Source organism: Apostichopus japonicus, chromosome 15 (assembly GCF_037975245.1).
Source record: "Apostichopus japonicus isolate 1M-3 chromosome 15, ASM3797524v1, whole genome shotgun sequence".
NCBI lineage: Eukaryota > Metazoa > Echinodermata > Holothuroidea > Aspidochirotida > Stichopodidae > Apostichopus > Apostichopus japonicus.
The window spans coordinates 5,174,916-5,197,531 of record NC_092575.1 but is presented as its reverse complement, the minus strand read 5'-3'; the positions used below and the strand labels follow the sequence as shown (position 1 = coordinate 5,197,531).

Below are 22,616 nucleotides of genomic sequence, written 5' to 3'. Positions count from 1 at the left end.
ATGATATAGAAAGTGATAAAACCATGCATGGTTAAATTGTGGTAAACCGCATTCATAAGGACCAAAATACCCCATTCAATTGTGGTACTACAGTTTACCATGGAAAAGGGGTGGTATTTTGCCGTGGTTAGTGTGGGTATATTGTTTTCCTAGGCTACACTTCATCTTCGGAACTTACATGATTTGTTCAAAGAAAATGAGCTATCTCTGCTCCTATTCACAGGGCTATAGTTATATAATGACTATGAGGTGTGTAAAATAAACTCTAGGCTATGTAGATTAACATGGGTTTTTCCACGAGCTAAAGCAATGTACATCATTACATATTTACGCAGAGCCAATACAAAGTTCGAACATCTTTATTACATAACGGTGTATTTTGCCGAACGTTAATACGTTGATAGTTGACAAGACTAGTGCATATGGGTCTAGACCTAACTAATAGACGCGGTATAACAGGCTATCCTGTGTTTGTTGTATCATCCAACTGTTATGTTAAAATCATAACACAACTCCAGTTTTACCACAAAAGAAAAATTGCAGATCTAGTATTGATTGTTCAAATTCCAACTGGCTTTAAGTTTTGTGCACATATGCCAGGTAACCAATAACAAAAAATCGTCATTTGCTGCATCAAGGAGGCCTAGACTGTGGTCATAACAAGTAATTTGGCAATAGTATAGGCCCACAGGTACTCGTAACGTTGTCTATGTGTAGTGTTATGAACGAATCGTGTGCAAATTCTTCGATTTTTGTCATCTTTTGGAACAGCGTGCTGGTGAAATCCGTCTTTATTTGTGTTGGAGCAGCCTGTAACAACACATCGGCTTGGCATAATTAACAGTTACGAGATAAGTTTACGTAAAAACAAAACTCCAAACACCAAATCTCAATTACTATAGAGCCCTGCAACAGTGTAATGTTGTGTGTTCTCAGACGTTTCTGAAAACGTCCCGGAAGTGCGCTGGGTTCCTCGACTGACGTCACGCCGCATTACCAACAATTTTTAGAAAGATTATATTACCCTCGATTTTTGATCGCTTATCCCTCGAGAATGTGAGCTTCGTTTGACACAAATTGGGTATCTTTGGAAAGCTACGAGTGTATAGAAACGATGATTTATATAAATGTACCCCCTCTTTATGGTAGCCAAATATCTCTTTAATGATTTCTTAAAGAATTTCCTATATGCCATCAGTCATAATTCGCAACATATACAACAATTTAAGGAGTTTTGAGACATGTTTGCTGCTAAGTGTTAAGAATTTTACTTTACACCAGTTGCGTTTGGAAGATAGCTTGCAAGATGCTCTTTCAACCTTGGATTTCCATTGCGTATAAGATCGCTTTGATTTAGACAGTGTAATGGAGTAATAGCGATGATTCTCGCACACCAATCTGCAGATCAAAGACAGGATAAATAATTGGAAAATGTACGAAGTCGCGCTAATCGAGTAGCAGTTCAAAGTAGCAGTGAGGTACTCATGGGTTATATGGCCCGCGGACACCTAGCTACTGTATAGTATATAGCTAGTAAAAGAGGAACCCTAATGTAACCAAGCTATCTACGTAGGCCTTTCTATTGACGCACTACAGTAGGCCAAGCTGCTTATTTAGGATTCTGCGACATGTTTTACTTTGTTCATCACTTACTTTTAGGGGGTAAATAATACAATTTTCCAATGTGCAATTACGTAGCACCATGTTTCTGCTTAAGTGCCTAAACTTTGTTCATTGAAAGTATTGATCTGCACTATGGAGATTTGAACAGCAGTCATAGTGAATTTTGGTTTTGGCGAGTAGATTTTTAGGTTGCCAAATAGCTAGTACTTTCAATAAAATTTCAGTGTCAGGGCAAGATGTCACTGTTCTCCTGACCAACAAGGAATAGTGCTAACTTTGTTAATTAAGGCGAGGATAACAGCTATAGGTACTTGACTCCATAAAGAACTCGGACATGTGGGTGTATAGAACAGAAAAAAATATTGATACAATTAACGACTGAAACACCCCTTCATAAAGAACTCGGACATGTGGGTGTATAGAACAGAAAAATATAGTGATACAATTACCTACTGAAACACCCCTTCATAAAGAACTCGGACATGATACTTAAAGTTCAAATGACAATTTTCAATCCAAACGTTGGGTGAGCTTCAGGTTGCTGTCACTGTTTCACCAACTCCCGTCTTTTGGGGCACGCCCTCTTTAGTCTAGCGCCCCTTGTCTCTCTTTCTCCGCTGATGATGGTCGAGAATTGCAGGGCACAAAATACGTTAACTAGTCTTTTGTCTACACATGCTCTGGAATTATCCTGAGGGAATTTGTAATACGAACCTTAAACACAGTGAATCTTCCTGCAGATGTGAATTTCCCTTCGGGATATTGAAAACGCATAACACATAATAGCATAAATAATAACATAAACCCACCACCAAGTCCTGAATAATCATAAGGCTCCCAATTCTATAATGCCCCCACTAACTGCTCCAATACAACACTTACTATAAACATACTATCTCTACCCCTAGGACAGCTTCATATGACCAGGATTATTCTAGAACATAATCTCTGTATCTGAAATATCATGCCATACCCCAAGACACAATTCTCCTCTCTAAAGTGATCCCTAATTGCATTATCTCGTAGCACATATTACTAAGTTTTATTGACATATCCCCAAGGCTAGAGCCAAAGTTACCTAGATCGGGATACGAACCCCAACAAAAACAGTGTCACTTCAATAAGCAATGAATAGAATAAATACATTCTAATAGCTTGAAACATCAGTCCCCACATATTTTTAACAAGGATAAATAATGTGACTCACTTTATACTGGGCTTTGACTTGCTCCCTTTAAAACCTTTGAAATATGATTTGTCATAGCATAAATCTACTTTTCATACATTGAGTACAAGAATCCTGTTGCCTGTGAGGTCAAATCTCATTTGAGGTCACCAGAGGTCAAACTCTGAAAACCCTTTTACATGATATTGAACGAAGGGAATCGTGGATACTTCTGGATGCATCACATTGAGTACAAACCCAAATTGTTTTGGCGGAGGTGTTTATTACCACGTAAAGTAGACTGACCTGTGTTTACCATGCCATAGTGTAATTGCATCAAAATATTTATATATTCTTCTTTTGTTTGGTCGTAAGATATGGAAAAATAACATGCTAGGTTATTAATTGCTTAATATCACCCTGTGAATTTTTTGGTGCCATCACATGACCATCATAAACAAATGTAAGGAACATTATTCTTTCGTTTGATGACATTTCATGACAATCGAGGTGGTTCTACTAGCCAGCAGGCAGCGGTATTCCGGCAGCGCCCACATCGAACCGATGCAAAAGTACGATACTAAGCAATAAGAAAAATTATTTACTCCCATTAATTGCTTAATTTAACGCCGTAAAAATGTTTGTGCCATCAAATGACCATCATAAATGTATGTATGGGACATCATTCTTTCGTTTTCATGACATTTCATGACATCGAAGTGGTTCTTCTATCAGCAGGGGTGTATTCCAGAAATAAAAAAGGAAAAAAAAAGGAAGGAAATAAAAAATAATAATAACTCCCATGAAATGTAATGCTTAAATGAGCTTAAACCGTACTTAAATTCACCATATGGCTTCCACTCATATATATAGGATATGGCTACCATCAGAATATACTAGCGTACTTTAATATCTTTAATTACCTGTGTAAAGAAGTGAACAAAGCAGAGCTTTTTTCATAAAGGGACGTAATGTCCTAGATTTCCCCTACAAAGTGACTTTACCGAATAAAACTGTTCTACTTTGAAAGTGTAAATTTCTAAAATATGGGATCTCAATTTAAGAATGTTTAGATTTAAGGTTTACAAGGTCTGGGAAGTGCCATTTTCGGTAATTTTGGAGGCCTTTTTGGTAACAACAATAAAACATTCTACGCTACGCCCCAACCGATGTTGCTGCTCCGCTTAGATAATGTCATGATGGTCCCCTTTGGGAAATAGCTCACCTACTATAAACTTCTTTAAAATAAGGCCTAAGTATATACGCACACCAATGCACTATGTAAAATTGGAACAATAAGTCATTTTTCTCAATGTTCCTGAACTGCCCCCCCCCCCCCAATGGATTCTACCCAGGCTACGGCTCAGAAGTATCATTATTTTGTAGGTTTTTTATGTTCCGATAAAGTGGATGTGCCCAGCTACCCAACAGTACTTTTATTTGTACTTATGATGCAATGTGTGTGCATGTTATGGACATCTATATAACAAAATGATTTCATTCTTGCGTACAAAATTGAAGTATGTTTCCGTATAGGGTTAAAGTGTCAATTTTATTGATCATGATCAAGCAGGAATGAAGATCGAAATTACAAAGGTGACATTTTCATTGGCCTATCTGGGTCACAAACATCTACAATTATATTGTTCTTTCGCAAATCGAACCGGTTTCTAGCCCCGCACCGTTCTCACATATTGATAAATTCCAACGCCACTGATTAGTGTCGCATCAATTCATTATTCTCTTATTTGAATAGTGAAAAATAGTGAATGAGAAATTGATTACCCTAATAGCTCCTGAATAAGAATATTCTCTGTCCTATACTGGTTGAACCCTTATTTGGCAAAGATCACAGTATATTAAATTTTTAAATATAACAAACTGTCTATTTGTTTACAGAAGATTGATCATGACAACATTTTGAATCTGAGTCAAATCGGTATATTCACCGACCAACAGAATATGCCTGTTTTAAGAGAAAGGAACGGAAACACTTAGAATGGCGAATAAAGTAAAATTATGGCGAGAAGCATTTGGATGGCCAGAAGGAAACTCCAGACAAATGCCAGTGTCAAATAAGAAAGGTACAGTTAAGCCTGAAATATTGTGCATGTTATTGTGTTAAATATATATAAGCACTTATTCGCATCACATACATCAGAAACGCATACAGTTGATAAAATGTTAAAAGTGTCCCAAAGTTTGGAATGTCCTATACGTAGTCAATAGTTCCTTGAAGCGAAATGATGGCGAAGATGGGAAATTGATCATAGTTTTGCTACTACATGGTTATAATGCATGTACATACATACAAGTAATTAAAACTACTTCAGCTCCCTTTAGTTCAATTCATGTCTACCAGTAGCTTATAGTGAGTCACCGGTCTAATATCGAAAGGTGATGTATCGAACTACCGAGCTCAGGTAGATACCATTTTCAATTGGTGTAATGTGAACATCTTGCTGCTTAATGTTACGAAACAAAAGAAATGACTAAAGACTTTAGAAGAATTAAAACGCACAAGCTCACTCTCTCAATTGATGGCACTGTTGTTGAACAAGTATCTTCATTCAAGTTTCTCGGTACATACAGTTCGGACGATATTTTTTGGACGGTAAATTCTATTGAAATTCTAAAAAAAACTAAACAACGCATTTATTTTTTGCGTAAGTTAAAAACATTTGGAGTAAATCAGTTTCTTTTAATTAAATTTTATAGTGCAATAATTGAAAGCTTGCTCACTTCATCAATTAGGTCTGGTTTGACCGTGTAAACCAATCTGACCTCGTTAAGTTATCGTTTATAATTCGGTGTGCGGTTAGGTACCAGCCTACCGTCGCTGCACACCATCTCTCTTGAAAGGACCGCTAAGAGATTGGACAAAATTATTATTGATTCGAATCACCGTGGTTATAGTTATTGTAATATTTTACCTTGAAATCGCTGTCTCCATACTTTAGGGGAAATAGGCGTCTAAAAGATAGTATTTTCCCATCTGCTGTGAAATTATTTAATTCGTACTAACGGTTATCTGTATTTTCTTTTGAGTTTGTTATTGTTCCTATATTTAGTTTCGCACATTTTGACACTTTTCAGCCATTTCCTACATATTTTTATAGTAATATGTTTTTACTTTTTAGATTTCTTATATTTTTTTGCATATATTTACATACTTTTCTAAATTTCTTACTCATATTTATTACAGAGCAAAAGGAACGTTTTAATTTTCGATGTTGAATATTTTTATATATTGGCTGAATAGATTAATGAATGCAATGAAAATGTTTCCAATGCTTTGAACGAACAGAAATTGTATTAAAATAACGTAAACTATATTTCAGGTCATCTTACTTCTCTTTTCAAGATTCAGTTAGTTATGCTGTTCCGATGTGCCTTCCAAACAACTACACTTGGGATTCCGACACAAATAAGATTTCTGTTGACAAGACGAATCCACGGAAAACACTTACAGCGTGTACGGAAGGGTTGGAGTTGCTCCAGAGTCTTAAAGATCAACAGGTTGTTGTGTTGTGCATTGCTGGTCCAGCAAGGTCCGGAAAATCATTTTTCGCATCTCAACTTCTAGAAGATGTTAACTTCGATGTAGGTCACGGCGCCGGGTCTCACACTGCAGGAATATGGATTGGTGTTGGAGCAAGACCAATCCGTATTGGAAATGATAAAGCAAGAGTGGTTATACTAGATGCGGAAGGGTTGGGTGGGGTAAACACTGATGGTAGCAATACCGATGCAAAATGGGAACATAAAATATTTTCTTTGTGTGTGCTGCTTAGTTCGTACGTCATATACAATAGCAAGGGACCTCCCAATAACGACGAATTAGACAAACTTGGATTTATTGCTGAGTTTAGTCGTTCCATTTTTCGAGAGAGGCAGAAAGACGTAGATAAACTACAAACACCGAGCGAGGGTTTGGGTCAGTTTGGACCAGATTTTCTTTGGTTATTTCGAGATAGTCTCTGTAAACCAGATCTTAATGGAAAACCATGCGACTGGACAGTGTTTGTCAAAAAAGCACTCCTTGATCCCAAACCAAACGAGAAAGAGAGGAATCGTATTCGAAAATCGATCTCATCTACATTTAGAACTATCAAAGCCGCTGATATACCTCCCCCAACCATTGACTCAAATGTGGTAAAACATTTATCAGCAGTGGTGTATAAAGACAAAATAAACCAAGAATTTTTTCCTAGAATTGAAGAGGTAGTGCAAAATATGTTGTCTCATTTACGAATAAAAAATATGAAAGGAATTAAACTCACTGGATCGCACTTAGCTGATATGTTATTACATTTTGTTGACACAGTAAACAGAGAGTGCGATAAACTTGATGTCACCAGTATGTGGGATAGTATTGTAAATGCAGAAATCCAACGTTACATACAAAGTGCGTTAAATTTATATAAGGAGAAAATGGAACAAGTCGAACTACCAGAGAAAGAGGAAATATATTTAAAGCTTCATGAGTCTACGAAAGATTATTCAAAGGCTCATTTTGTGAAAGTTACTGAACGTTTTGATAAAGATATCTGCTCAAGTCAAATACAAGTTCTGTGCGATAAAATTGAAATCGAATTTAATAATTCATTATTGAAGAAAAATGAGCAAGCTTCATTAACTTTCAATAGTAAATTAATTACAGATCTGGAGAACAAATATTTCAATAACCTTCCGGCACAACCCAGTTGTATGCAACTGAAAACTGCTAATGAGAAAGTCAATGCTTGTTACAATAAAGGGGCTAAGGGTCCGAAAGCGGGACAAGTAAAAAGCGAAAAGCAGTTGCAGCGTGATCAGAAAATAGGCATCATGAGAGTGAAATCACTGATGTATGCCGAGCAGCAATCATGTGAATTATTTGAGAAGTCCTTAAAAGAGGCGTTGGAAGGGGAACCCCTAAGCCAACGCGAACTTAATGCTCAGAAGAAAACTTGTATCGATGGTTGCTTCAATAATTTTAGAAAAGCAACATGTAGTGATATGGATTGCACCCCTTGTTTGAAATCTAAGCAACGTCTTCACCAAAAGCTAGAAAGTGTATTTAAGGAATGCTCATTACAATGCTATGATAAATCGGAAAAAGCATGTCAATGTTTGATAAACGAATTAATAAAAGGAATATTGCTACCGTTTATTAATAACATTGATTCACATAACTATAGTGTTTTTCTAAACATAAAAGATGAAATATTGACCCAGTACGACTTAGAAGCTAAAGGACCGGCAAAGCGAGACTTAGTGGGTACATGTACTAAGACAATAGATATGCAAAAAGAAGGAATACAGCTTTTGATAATTCAAAGCGCATTGAAAAGTGTGTCTTGTGAGTACACACAAATTTTAAACTTCACTGCAATAACTGATCCATATGAAGATGACGAACTGGACAAAATGCTTGCTTTAAAACGCAGGGATATGATCTCTGCATTTACAGTGAAGTGCGAAGGCATTGATGAATCTAAATTAGAACCATATCAGGAAAACTTGGAAGACTTGATCAAAAACTTTACAACATTGATAGCAAATGAAAACAAAAGTAGGTCTATCAATCTATGCGAAGATCTGGTCACAAGCCTCTCAAGGGAATTCCATGACGGCATATTGCAAACACACATTCCTGAAATACTACGCGAAAGGGAATATAGTCAATGTAGCCATCACTTACAAAAGGCGGGGGAATTTAAACATAAAATATTTTATGATTATAAAAAGAAAGCACGTGGTCCAGAAAAGGAACGTTTTCAGCAAAGATTGAACGAATATATTGAAATTCACTTGATTATCGTTAAGAAAGTGGTTAGTGATATGATTTTGAAGACAGTCCTGCAACATCATTTTGACCAGCTTGATACAATTAAACAGAAGTATCCAATTAGTGAAATTGAGCTACGAAGCGCAATCAGTAAAACTAATAAGAATACGAAAAAGGAGTTTATCGATGCACAAAAACAAATATCTCTACCATTTGATAGTTGCAGCAAAGATATTTTGTCGATCGTCTTAAATTTCGACACAGTACAACTCGTAGAAGAAAATTACAAAGACTCAATGAGGCAATTAGATAGCATTTGCCAAAGTATTTCATCAGAATGTCGAAAGAAATGTGATGAGTTAGTTCATGGTGGTGAAGCGGATACTGTCAAATTAGCTAAAATAAGAGATGATTGCATAGAAGACTTTGAAGGAACAGTACAAAGTGTATTGAAGGATCATTATAAGAGCATTCTTCAAGGTAATATTGATCTGGAGATACGCATTGCTCACACTACCGTTGCCGATAGTAGAGTTAAACGCATATTTGCAGATTGCAGAACATCCATAGAAAACTTGGTACAAACAAATCCACGTGAACAGGACGACCTTGAATATGATATTGAGAGGGTAAAGGCAGATGCTACAATGAAGATTGAAAACTTACAAAATAATGTTGCAGAGGCAAACATTACAGGAACAGAGGAAATGATAGCTATTGAATTGAAAGACACTATATCTTACGTGGGTGACAAGAATTTACGTATTTCGTCTGAAAAATGTTATGCACAACTGCGTAAAGTAATGGAAGCGCTGACAAGTCGATGTAAGACTTTTCTAGACAACGAAAAGTCCACAGTTGATATCTTATATCATATCAAAACAGAATGCCTTGATGAGTATGAACACGGAGCAATCGGGCCAGCCAAAGAAACTGCGAAAGAAGCATTGGAAAAAGAAATTGATAAAGAGATTCAAAGAACCTATGTACTGTTTGCAAAAACAAACTACCTAAAAAACTCCGTGTGCAAACCGAAGCATTTAAGTATGAAGACCAAGTCAAAACTTCGGTAGAGGTTAACCTAGATGAATTGACCGAGCACTTGGGGAAAGAATCTCAAGATATCTTATTGGGATACCCCGGGTTAGAAGACAAATTTACAAATGATCTTAGCAAAGAGTTACATAGAGAAAAAGAATTTTATCTTAAAGCGTTAAAACAAAAGATAACTCTCACTTCGGAAGTGGCAAAGTATAGAAGTTCATTATTCACTTTGATAAAAGATGGTCCATGTGAGGGAGAACACCTTAAAAAGCAGATTGACCGGAAAAGAATAGAAGCATGGGAAAGTATTAAAAACACTTTTAAAGAGGTTGAACAGGCAAACTTTGCAATAACAGAGGGGATGCTAAAAAAGGCACTCGAAGATATTACACGTAACGTAGAAACACAAAATTACACCCTCTCCACTACTAAATGCAAAAGTCTACTTCTACAAATATCGGAAGAGCTTAAATGTTATTGTAAGAATTTTCTAGCATCACAAACATCTGAAATCGATTACTTACGTCACTTAAAAGTTGTATTCTTACGTAAATATGACGAAGTTGCAATAGGACCAGCAAAACAAATTGAGAGAAAAAAATTAGAAAAAGAAATCGTTAGAGAGGTTGAAAGCACGTTTGTATTGTTTGCAAAAGCAAAGTACCGAGAAACACTCCGTGTGCACACTGAAGCATTTAAGTATAAAGACTTAGTCAATACTTCGGGAGAGGTTAACCTAGATGAATTGACTGAGCACTTGGAGAAAGAATCTAAAGATATCTTATTGAGATACCCCAGGTTAGATGACGAAATTTCAAATGAACTTTGTAATGATTTACGTAAAGTACGTGAATTTTATATAAAAGTGTTAAAGCAAAAAATAACTCTGACATCTGAAGTAGCAAATTATAGAAATGCCATAGAAGCTTTGAAAAAAGATGGTTCATTTGAGGAAAAACACCGTAAAGAAATGATAGACAAGAAAAGAAAAGAAGCATGGGAAAGGATTGAAAAGACATTTAAAGAGTTTGAACAGACAAACTTTGTATTAACAGAAGGTATGCTCGAAAATGCTAGGGATGATACTACACGTAACATAGAAACACAAAATTACTTCATTTACACTACTAAATGTAAAAGTCTACTTCCACAATTATCGGAAGAGCTTAAATGTTATTGTACGAATTGTTTAGCATCAGAAACATCTGAAATCGATTACTTACGTCATTTAAATGATGAATACTTACGTAAATATGACGAAGTTGCAATAGGACCAGCAAAAACAATTAAAATAATAAATTAGAAAAAGAAATCGTTGAAGATGTTGAAAGCACGTTTGTATTGTTTCTAAAAGCAAAGTACCGAGAAATACTCCGTAAAGAAGTAGAACAGGTTCCGTTTGAAGATCTATTAAGTAATCCGGAACCAGTGAACATAGAGGAATTGGTCCAACTCTTAAAAAATAAAGTTCATGATATTTCACGAGCATTCCCAACATTGGGAAGTACAACTAAAAATACTCCTACTAGAGATTTAGAAGAAAATATCAATCGCACCTTGCTGTAAGATCTTATAACTACTTATAAAAGCAAAATTACTATATTGAGACACCGTGGTATCCTTGAGGAAGATGAAATGATGTAAACACAGCTAAAAATTCTCGACAATCCTTTACCGCCAATCATGGAAGAAACGGCGACGTACCCGAAGAGTCGCTAACATTCATCAATAACTTAGAAACAAGTTTCGAGCATTATGACCTCGAACGTTCACGCTTTTCCAGTGTAATTGGAATTTTCTCATGAAAATGTATTTTAGACAAATGTATGAGAAATGAAAAGGAACTGCGAGGCTGACGGTTTGTATTGACAATGAAAAAAGTTAATATATACTGCAGTTCTTAAGAAGCCCAATGGAGAAAGGTGTGGTTACGTGTGAAATTCTTTTATCATTTACAATAAAATGATGATGTATACCCAGAGAGTTACTATACGTAATATAAGAGATAACTTATGCAAAAACAGTTGTTTGTTCTGTCAGTGTATCTTAGTTTGACATGTTTTCTAATCATTCGGCCGGTAGATATATCCATTAAGCTTGCCATCATAGATTATGTTATGTACATTTCGTTCAATGTTTGGCTCTTCTCAGCACCAGTAACTTATGCTGCAATTGGATGCATGCAAATTATCGAATAACCATTGATAGCTTGAGATATAGTACGTACATGGCAGTTAGATTATGATGACTTGGCTTTAGGTATTGGCTTTATAGTGGATCATGTTCATAACACTGTAAAACTCTTAACGCGTTATAATTTTCTACCTCACTCAATTACATTGGTGTCATATTGCAATAGAAGGGGAAATGATAAAATATGTGGCAGCGTTAATTAACGTAATTAACGTTCTGTATTATACCATGACGTAAAAGGACATTAAAATCCTATATTATCATTTACTTTTTGCCTGGTTTGTACTAGGATAACAGCTGAATGCAATTTTAGTTACATTTGTTGCTGTCTAGTTGTTGGTTTTCGTGCCCATGCTCTATCTTGGGTGACTTTCCTTACAGTGTTTACATGTCATGATCATACGTTTACACTCTCGATTTGAGGGGAATCAAGTTGTGTGGGTTTTTGTATCCAGACTCTATCTCTGGTGGGTTTTCTAATGTACAAGTTAACTCGGCCTTTGGGTAAGATCATGTATACAACCGGTCTTTTTCCAAGGGACTCGAGGTACACATTTTAAGTAACATCGTCATGAGCACAAGGTGACAGTTTCGATGGAAAGGGACTGGGATTAAGACCCAGTTAAGTCGTTTGGTGTTCTTTTGTTGACTTAACTATGAGCGGATATAAATGATGCTCTCTATTGGTAATCTGTGGATAACACACGCTATAAGGTTGTCCTATACCAATATTAATAAATAAATGTTGCAAAAAATCGATCATTATATAAAATTTCTCACGTAACTCTAACTTAAGAAAATATATTTTTTAAGGTAAATTTATCCAGACCGGCAAAAGGGTATACGTATGTGTGAAAGACGCAAGCTAATTATCATATATACATATTATTCCTTTCAAGTTCTTGTAGCAGTATATGTGTTATAATAGTGTTGAAACCAGTAGACAGTTGTTATCAGTATTGACAGTCGTGATAAGCAGTATATTACAATTGATATAATATTTTGGTACTCTGTGGATAACACACGCTATAAAGCAGTCCTATACCAATTGTAAAATAAATGTTGCAAAAGTCGATCATTATATGAAATGTCTCACGTAACTTTTACTTAAGACAATATATTTTTAGGTGAATTTTTCCAGATCGGCAAAAGGATGTACGTTTATTACAACTGATTTAATATTAATATAAAAGTTTTAAGACGCTTGTTTTTCTGTTCCTTTGCAAACCAGAGAACACTTTAATCTACACTAGCTACGTTTCAACAGCAGAATTTTTTTCTTGAATAGAAGAAGAAGAAAAAATGAAAACGAGGTATAGCTTTGTTATTATATTTAACGGTATAGAATTGCTCCTAGTAATAGCAACTGTCTTGTATAACTATGTGGTAATAAAACAAATGCTTAGGTACTGTGGCATAATTATTGTAAGGGGTTAGTGTGGTTTTCAGAGGCAGCCGGTTACTTTATAGTTGACTGTATATAGTTGAATGTATAACTTCATTAGATCCTTCCAAAATTATATCTTACTATAATAAATATTTGTAGAATGTATAATCTTTTACTATATGTACATTTATTAATTAAATAGTTATACCAATAATTATTGTAAGTTGACGTAATCGGTATCTCTAATTAAAATCACCGTATTTTCCCTATGATTTATACAGAAGTCCTTGAAATGATGGTTATACAGAACCCAATGGTCTAGTTTGTTGCAAAAATCTGCACTGTTTTGGAATGTGTTCTGCATGGCTGCTTCTTCTCATGTATAAGAGAACTATGAAGATATTTAAAGAATAGTGGAAAGTTTGTGCACAATCTTGTCAGCGCCAACGAAACTGGTTGCCGGGGGTGATATCGTATAGCTGCAAAGTTCGAAAAAGAATTTAAAGTGATACTAATTATGATAAGTCAGTTCATGGGTAACCTCAATACGTCTAACAAGATGAATGCACAATTGTGCATTTCCAAAGTTCCAGTATTTTAGTATATGTCAGCGATACAAAACAAAAAACCGTTTGCGTTCTATACAACAGGGCACTACTTACAAAAGGAGAACTTCTTAAACAACATACCCCTCTAACAAATTTGAATATTTGGAATAATACTCATGCATGAAAAGGGATGTTTTAAAGTTGTTTTTACAAAATTGCGCTCCCTCTCCCCCTACCGTGGGGCAAGCTTAACTAGAGGAGCTGAAGGTATCTTTACACGGGAACCCGAGAGCTAGACAATTCTTGCGCAACTTCATATGTTTTGACTATGTTTTGTATCAGTAATGAACTTTTCCTCTTATACAATATAAGTGTACTGTATTGCTTCTTGATACTGCATTGCCTTTTTGCCAGTTAACACTATTATGTACTGAATAAATTCTGCTTAAAACTTTACAAAAGCATCTGTCTTATTTTTTCAACTAGAAGAGCATACATCAATTCCTCGCCTGTATAAGTCGGCAATGACTATAGCGCGGACTATAACTATAAGTCGGTAATTACGATCACGGTTAGATTGGTCCAACACCGCAACATACAGAAAAGAAGTATGTACTTTGAAATTAGTTCTCGTTTGACTACTCAAAAATATATTACATGCCAAAATTACGCATTACGAGTAGAACCCTGTGAAAAATCTCACGCGGTGCAGGTGGGACCTTACAATGTCATCTGCGAATTAATCAGTTTTTTTTTTGCATGCTAACGTCTGTAATACCAGTCAATCCTCACGTGACAGTATTTCTCAAGAGAACCGTTTTGTACACAGTTTAATTTGTCGAGCAATGTCATCATGCATGATACAGCCCAATAAATGACATATCTTGTGGACAGGGAAAACCCTACCGCCCTTTCAACTTTTCGGGGAAACATTTCATAATGTAGGTTTGATTAAACATTGCAACATTGAGGGTATTTCTTGGATGCTAACCACTGTTGCTTATTATGTGCGTTTGTGAGGACTGTGTACTGTGGAGATTATATTAAGTACGATGCTTGTGTTTATTGTTCCATTGAAAAATGTTTCTTCCTTTCGGGTGTACTTTCAGGGCGACAAGAGGATAAGATATGTTTAATACTTAGAAATCGTTCAGAATGCACTGTAATATCATTGTTGTTAAATAAGCACACACACAATAAACGGTGTTTGATCATTCTTACCACAAAGATGACCCCATTTTGAGGATACACACTTCATTGTGTGGAGTGGAAGTTGGTGGATCGGTCTAGTATTCTAATTAGCATTCGTGTGAGTACTGAAATCTGGCTATGTGCATTTTGGTTACATTAACATTCGAGTACATGTTGTCGCCAAAATAGTACCCAAGTAGTCTGTCACTGCAGTGCCAGATGTTTCAAAACACCACTTCTACAATTTAAATTGCCCGTAGATTTCTTTCGCACTGGCCTCAGCCTCGACTCTTATCCCAAGCACTTATCCTAAAGCCCTTGTGTACTGGCTTTCAACGCTGGAAATGATATAAACTGTTAAGAATAAACAAAAAGAATTAAAAAAAATGTTAGCAAACTGTTTATCCACTAGAGAATGTGTAAGAGAACGTGTAAACATAAGTGGGCCTGACGTTTCGATCCTAGCAGGATCTTCTTCAGAGGCTGAATGACAAGTAACAGAAAATATATTACCACAAACATTCAAGTACTCGGTGTCAGGAAACAAAAGATGAAGTGCATTATTTGTTACGATCCGCAACAAATTAGTATGTTTTCAGAAAATATAAAACGAAACTTGACGAATCCATCAGTCCTTTAAGCGTCTGCATATTTATGTTAAGGGGTGGTGAAAAAACTTCCAGGGAGCCCAAGAAAAAAATCCCAATCAATCAGCCAAAAGGCCATGGGAAGACAGAGAAATGCGATTTTTCCCCGTTAAATTATTGAATTCAAAACTGTGTTCTTCTCTTGAATTGATGTACTCTTTCCTGTTTGTCTTTTGCTTTTCTGTCTTTAGTTTACTTGATATATTTAAATCGAACCTGAAGACATGACACAGTAAGATTTTGGACACAATGGTATTGTGTTAAAGAGTCAGGACAAATATCAGATTTGTAGCACATGACGATAGTGTAACATTTATCAAGTAAATGAGTATTGGGCAACATTAGATTTGCTGAGCATGGACTCGATCAATACCATTGATGAAACTAGAGCTCTGCTGGTTCAGCAAATAACTTTGTGATGAAATAACCGGGTACCCCCCCCCCCCCACACACACACAAATAGAAAGCTATTGTTAGTAAAATTGATAACAAACGGAATGAACACTATATATATTAAACTGAAATATGAGTATTGTTTAACTATACTATGCTATTCAGTAAGGGTGGTACGGTAAGGAATAAAGAATACCATTCCGAATAAATAACTTGTTTCGTCAAAGAGAGTAGAAGCCTCCTTGGGAACCTTGGGACGGATCTCAAATTTGGTTTGTAGGTGTACCATATCAAGTTTAAGGAGACTATTATTGCTTTTGGTGGAGGTCAAAGGTCATTTGAGGTCAACAAACGCAAAACATTTACTTTACTCCCCTCTTACCTGTCTCTCTACACTAACGCACCTTCCTTAGCATAATATCGCAAGGGAACCTTGGGCAGATTGCATATTTGATCTGTAATTGTACCACATTGAGTACAAGAAGCGTAATGTTGTGGGCGGAGGTCAATGGTCGTTCGAGTTCACCAGGGGTCAAATTGCGAAAACCATGTTTTGCACAATATTTCAACAAGGACAGATGTCATATTGAGTATGTTGATGTGTCTATCACATTTAGTACAAGAAGCCTGTCGTTGAGGTCAATGTTCATTTCAGGACAGCCTGTGTCATTATGAATTTATTGTTTGTGACATCACACTGCTTTTCATTGTATTACTAAATCAAGTATGCTGCATACCCTCATTATACAATACGTCAGATTCATGAAGAAAACTGCTCATGTTGTATCATCGAAACCACAATGCATTTTCGCATTCTGGTTTTATTAATTAGCTATAGCATGCTAAAATTTGGATTAAGGCTGATGACCTGTAAGGCCTTTTATTAACACGCAGAATGTCACTTATTTTCACTGACGTGTTATACCAGACAACAAATGCTATCGAAAGTGTCGGATATGTAAGCTATCGTCTTATGCAATGTTCTCTTTCACCTCAACCATTTACTTTACATATATATATATATATGGTAAGAAAATTATAATTTCACAAGAACTGCGTAGCCGATTATAGTTGGCAGATTGAGCAAGATTCGTTTGAACAACTGTAAAGGCCTATAAATCAAGTCCTGTTTGTTATTCACCGGTTGTAATGTTCAAACTGTCTATTTACGTACAGGCAATATACGTTCAAATTCAGCGATTAAATTCAAGGAGAAATTCAAACGGTGGCGTAATATCCTTCTACATCATATACCGTATATACTATTACCCATTCATTTCTGATTACGCAAGCGTGTTGTTTGTGATATATTTTATGCATTGATTGTGATAAGTTCTAAATATGCTCTTTGCATGATGTGATAAATGCCAGTAGGAAATACTGTCTTGATGTTGAAATTTGCATATACAAATAGTTAGTTAAGCATACTTTAATGTTTATTTAGTAACAGACAGCAGGCATTAGGAAGTTATTTCTCTAGTGGTTGGATGAATAAGGACTATTTTAGGGGTCGGGCTTTGCACCACATTTTCATCCCGACCTAGAAAACTTGAAAGTAGTCATTAGCAAAATCTTGTATGTTGACCTATTATATGTAGCCTACATATGCCTTGGAATGTGCTATTTCATCTACAAAGCTTTCATGGTTTTTCTGTGGGAGGCCCTCCCTAGACCTATATAGGGTTCCACTTCTACGACCTCATACCACGCCCCTCTCGTTTTCATATCCACGATGCGCCCTTGGAAGCGGCAGAGTTGGTAGGCTTTACAAAATTGGCATTTAACATTACGATATATGTCTTTCATCACCGTGCTGTTTTGTTTCTCACAAACATACCAATCATTCAGGTGGATATAATTTTTTTTTGGCGATTGGCTTCCTCAAGTCAAAGTTGCACATGACAGTGCCTGTCGAAGTTTGTTCCCCACCCCTCCCCCTCCTCTTTTCGAACCCTCTTCCGCCGTCTCTGAGAATATTTAGGATATATCGATAACGTGCACGTTATTTGCCACTTGTGGTTTTTCGATCAAAAACAATAACGAACGGAGTAATACCGCTTGCAACTAATTATACAACTTATAAAAACGTGTCGGTTGTTGAGTTGTCGCTGAATGTCAATTGTTTAAATTGTCTCGACTTGTATAAGCACGACCCTATTAAGTTCAAACATTTATGGTCGTCGTGTGTTTACTTTTTAAATACCCGATTTACCAGCTGCAAAACTAAAAAATTACAGTAGATATTGTAATATCTGTGTGAATCGGGTGCTGTAAACTGAGATAAAATGGCTTTCGCTGGCGAGAACCTACGTAGACTGAGCACCGGCTTATAGTTAATATAGTATATAGTAATCATTGGATGTCTAAACTTTGGGGTACTCTCACAGTATGGCTAGGACGACCGGAGAAGTAGTTCTTAGCCTGTATTCATAGGACAAGATTGGCCACAAGTTTTAGCAAACTGAAATAGCTTAAAGTTTTCAAAAGTGCAAAGAGAGTGGAACCGAAAAGCTTAACTTTTTAAATAAAGAGGTTAGATATATGTGCAACTGCAGAATCTATATATAGTCTCATCATCATTATTCTCTGAGTCTGCGGGATGCCTTTTAATTACAATCTCCTTCAAAAGAAGAAAACCAAAGTAGACACCGGTCGCAGCCTATGTACGCTACCTATGATACTATTATTAAAGAAAAAGTCACCTAAGACATATAGAGCCTGGGAACGAAAACCAAACGAATTAACGGATGCACGCTCAACCCCAGTCCCCTGTAAACTGTAAACGTATGATCATTACGATGTTTCGTCAAATGTGTATCACAAGAACATTGTAAAGGGAATAGATAATACACATGATTTCATCTATTAGTCCGAAAATGATCACATGATCTTAGCCAAGCCTAAACATACAGTATTCGAAGCCATACCAATCTATCGTTACGATGTCGGCTTGATCTCCCACAATCTATAGGCATATTATTCACATAAAAACGGCAAATAAAGTTAACCAGAATACAAAATGCATTGCGGTTTCAATAACTTCATTACACTAGACTTCTGCTAATTCATCAGAAATAGCTCTTATAATAGAAATGTCCTGAACCACTTCTTTGATGTACAATTACATTGTGGCATGATAAACACATGTCAGTCTACACACAGTATGGACAGGAGCCATTTCGTTTTCTCATTGTGTCTTTATGACTAGATATTCAATGACGTCTTCAACCTGTTCATAGTTATATATTCACTATGTATCCGTCTGAAACATTAAATGAAATTATTCTATGAAGGTTCGGGTGGGCCGGCGCGAAGTTACTGTATGTAAATGAACCATTCACACAAGGTGATTTTGCGTCTCATGTCCCACTTCCCTTGGCCAAGTGCCCCTCGCCCACGCATAACGTGTACACAATTGGCCATTGCACTGCAGTAGAAGAATGTGATCTTTCAATATATAACAACAACGAATGGAGAATCACTTGCAGTTCACAATTTACCTCTTTAGATCTTTTGCTGAGTTGTTTTCTTAATAGCCAATGTATGTTGATGGTCTCGACTTAAAGACGCACCATCCTATTAATCCCATAGAAATATGTAAGGATTTCTAATGAAGGGCGGTACTTTTGGAAATGATTTGGATATATATATATATATATATATATATGTATATATATATATATATATTATATATATATATTATATATATATATATATATATATATATATATATATATATATATATATATACATATATTACCTGGTTTATGTGGACGTTGGCATATGACAGGGTTACGGGGACTACTAGATGTACACATGCTAGGCCCGTAAAAATTAAGTGGTTTCTGCTGTTATGGTGAGTGGAGCTATCTATACCTTCAGAATTGCAATTTTATTTATTGAGAGAAAAGTCGGTATACATGATAGTGTGGACATTATTATGTGGACAGTCCCCATAATCCCCCTGTATACTAACTTTATATACATTATACATAGCAGGCAATGTAAAAACGATTGTATATGCAAGGTGCACAATATGCGTACATTTTAATACTAAAAGAAAATCCAGACCAAAAGTCTAAACAAGTGGCGAATCCGTGGAATTGCATATCTAATCGCCACACACCAAATACAGACATAAACTACTGACAATACCCATGCAATCTACCCAATGTAAGGGAAATGTTAATGATATGGGTATAAGCCTTTTGACCCTTTATAATGTACTCACTTATTGCCATAATAGTGTATATGTATGACACAAAAAACAATTACCAAAGTTAAAATGAAGTATCTTCGTTTTATCGAAATATGTGGTTAGCATGGTTATGGTCAGTGTGAATTAGATTAGCTGATCATTTCTGAATAAATTCAAGAGGAGCTTTGCTCTAGAGTCAATATGTTATACCACATCATGTGTATAAGATTATGTGGACGGTCCACATAATCCGCTCATACACTTACGATTATATATTCCAATTGAGATTACGTGTGTTACAGGGGGAAAAAAAGACGTTAATACTCCTATTATGAATATATTCAATACATTTAAATAATTGTTTCAATAATTTAAAACCCTAATTTTTGTTTATAGTCAATAAAAAATAATGAAATGTGTATAAGATTATGTGGACGGTCCACATAATCCGCTCGTACACTTACGATTATATATTCCAATTGAGATTACGTGTGTTACAGAAAAAAAGACGTTTATACTCCTATTATGAATATATTCAATACATTCAATACAAATGCTTTAAACAGATCTACGAGTTCGGTAAATACAGGATATAAAACAGACCCATATTTGGCGGGTTGATTCCTTACTGAATCTGTCAATATTTGGTGCGGGGTCCTTCCTTTGAACACAGTTATTTTGAAATAATGTAGTTGATAAATTTGTAACCCTAATTTTGGTTTATAATCAATAAACAATACAATGAAATGTGTATAAGATTATGTGGACGGTCCACATAATCCGCTCATACACTTTCGATTATATATTCCAATTGAGATTACGTGTGTTACAGAAAAAAAGATGTTAATACTACTGTATGAATATATTCAATACATTCAATACACATGATTTAAACAGATCTACGAGTTCGGTAAATACAGGATATAAAACAGACCCATATTTGACGGGTTGATTCCTTCCTGAATCTATCGATATTTGGCGCGGGGTCTTTCCTAAGAACATAGTTATTTTGAATTAATAGAGTTCATCAATTTTCAACCCTAATTTTGGTTTATAATCAATAAACAATACAATGAAATGTGTATAAGATTGTGTGGACGGTCCACATAATCCGCTCGTACACTTTCGATTATATATTCCAATTGAGATTACGTGTGTTACAGAAAAAAAAATGTTAATACTTCTATATGAATATATTAAATACATTCAATACACATGATTTAAACAGATCTACGAGTTCGGTAAATACAGGATATAAAACAGACCCATATTTGACGGGTTGATTCCTTCCTGAATCTGTCGATATTTGGCGCGGGGTCTTTCCTAAGAACATAGTTATTTTGAATTAATAGAGTTCATCAATTTTCAACCCTAATTTTGGTTTATAATCAATAAACAATACAATGAAATGTGTATAAGATTGTGTGGACGGTCCACATAATCCGCTCGTACACTAACGATTATATATTCCAATTGAGATTACGTGTGTTACAGGAAAAAAAAATGTTAATACTTCTATATGAATATATTAAATACATTCAATACACATGATTCAAACAGATCTACGAGTTCGGTAAATACAGGATATAAAACAGACCCATATTTGACGGGTTGATTCCTTACTGAATCTGTCGATATTTGGCGCGGGGTTCTTCCTTAGAACACAGTTATTTTGAATTAATATAGTTGATTAATTTTCAACCCTAATTTTTGTTTATAGTCAATAAAAAATAATGAAATGTGTATAAGATTATGTGGACGGTCCACATAATCCGCTCGTACACTTACGATTATATATTCCAATTGAGATTACGTGTGTTACAGAAAAAAAGACGTTTATACTCCTATTATGAATATATTAAATACATTCAATACACATGATTCAAACAGATCTACGAGTTCTGTAAATACAGGATATAAAACAGACCCATATTTGACGGGTTGATTCCTTACTGAATCTGTCGAGATTTGAGGGTGTGTAGCCCTTATTCAGAAGACCGTTATTGTGAATTAATGTACTTGATTAATTTTTAATATTTTCAATTATACGGTTTTGGTTTAGAATCAATAAACAATACTACATCATACGTATAATATAATGTGGACGATCCACATAAACCGATTATACAATTACGATTATATATTTCAATTGAGATGACGTGGGTTATTAAACAAAAACGTCAATACTACTGTTGCATTCCGGGGGCCCATTAGCATAGCAGAGAATACTGTCAAAAGTTCCTTTATGGAAATGTCGTGGTTAGCTTGTGTATCAATTAATCGTAGTAAAAGAGACCGGGCCATATTACAATTACAAGAAAATAAAAAATCTCTGCGTACAAGAATTTAGTATATGTGAATGCAAGTTTACAATGTAGATTAATTTTCAAAACCTGTGCAAATGGTGACACTCTGGTACATATACTAAGCAATAAAACAATACAACATGTGACG

General features: G+C 35.5%; 1 protein-coding gene across 2 annotated transcripts in view; it reads left to right on the top strand.

The window, feature by feature from the left end:
- The window catches only part of LOC139981300 (uncharacterized), a 35,444-nt gene extending 21,463 nt beyond the window's left edge, over positions 1-13,981 (top strand). For both annotated transcript variants that reach the window (XM_071993564.1, XM_071993565.1), the window contains 2 exons: positions 4,688-4,872; positions 6,153-13,981. In XM_071993564.1, coding sequence (XP_071849665.1) covers positions 4,788-4,872; positions 6,153-9,634 — 3,567 coding nt within the window. In that variant the 5' untranslated portion in view covers positions 4,688-4,787 and the 3' untranslated portion in view covers positions 9,635-13,981. The remainder of the gene's footprint in view (positions 1-4,687; positions 4,873-6,152) is intronic.
- The last annotated feature ends 8,635 nt before the right edge of the window (positions 13,982-22,616 follow it).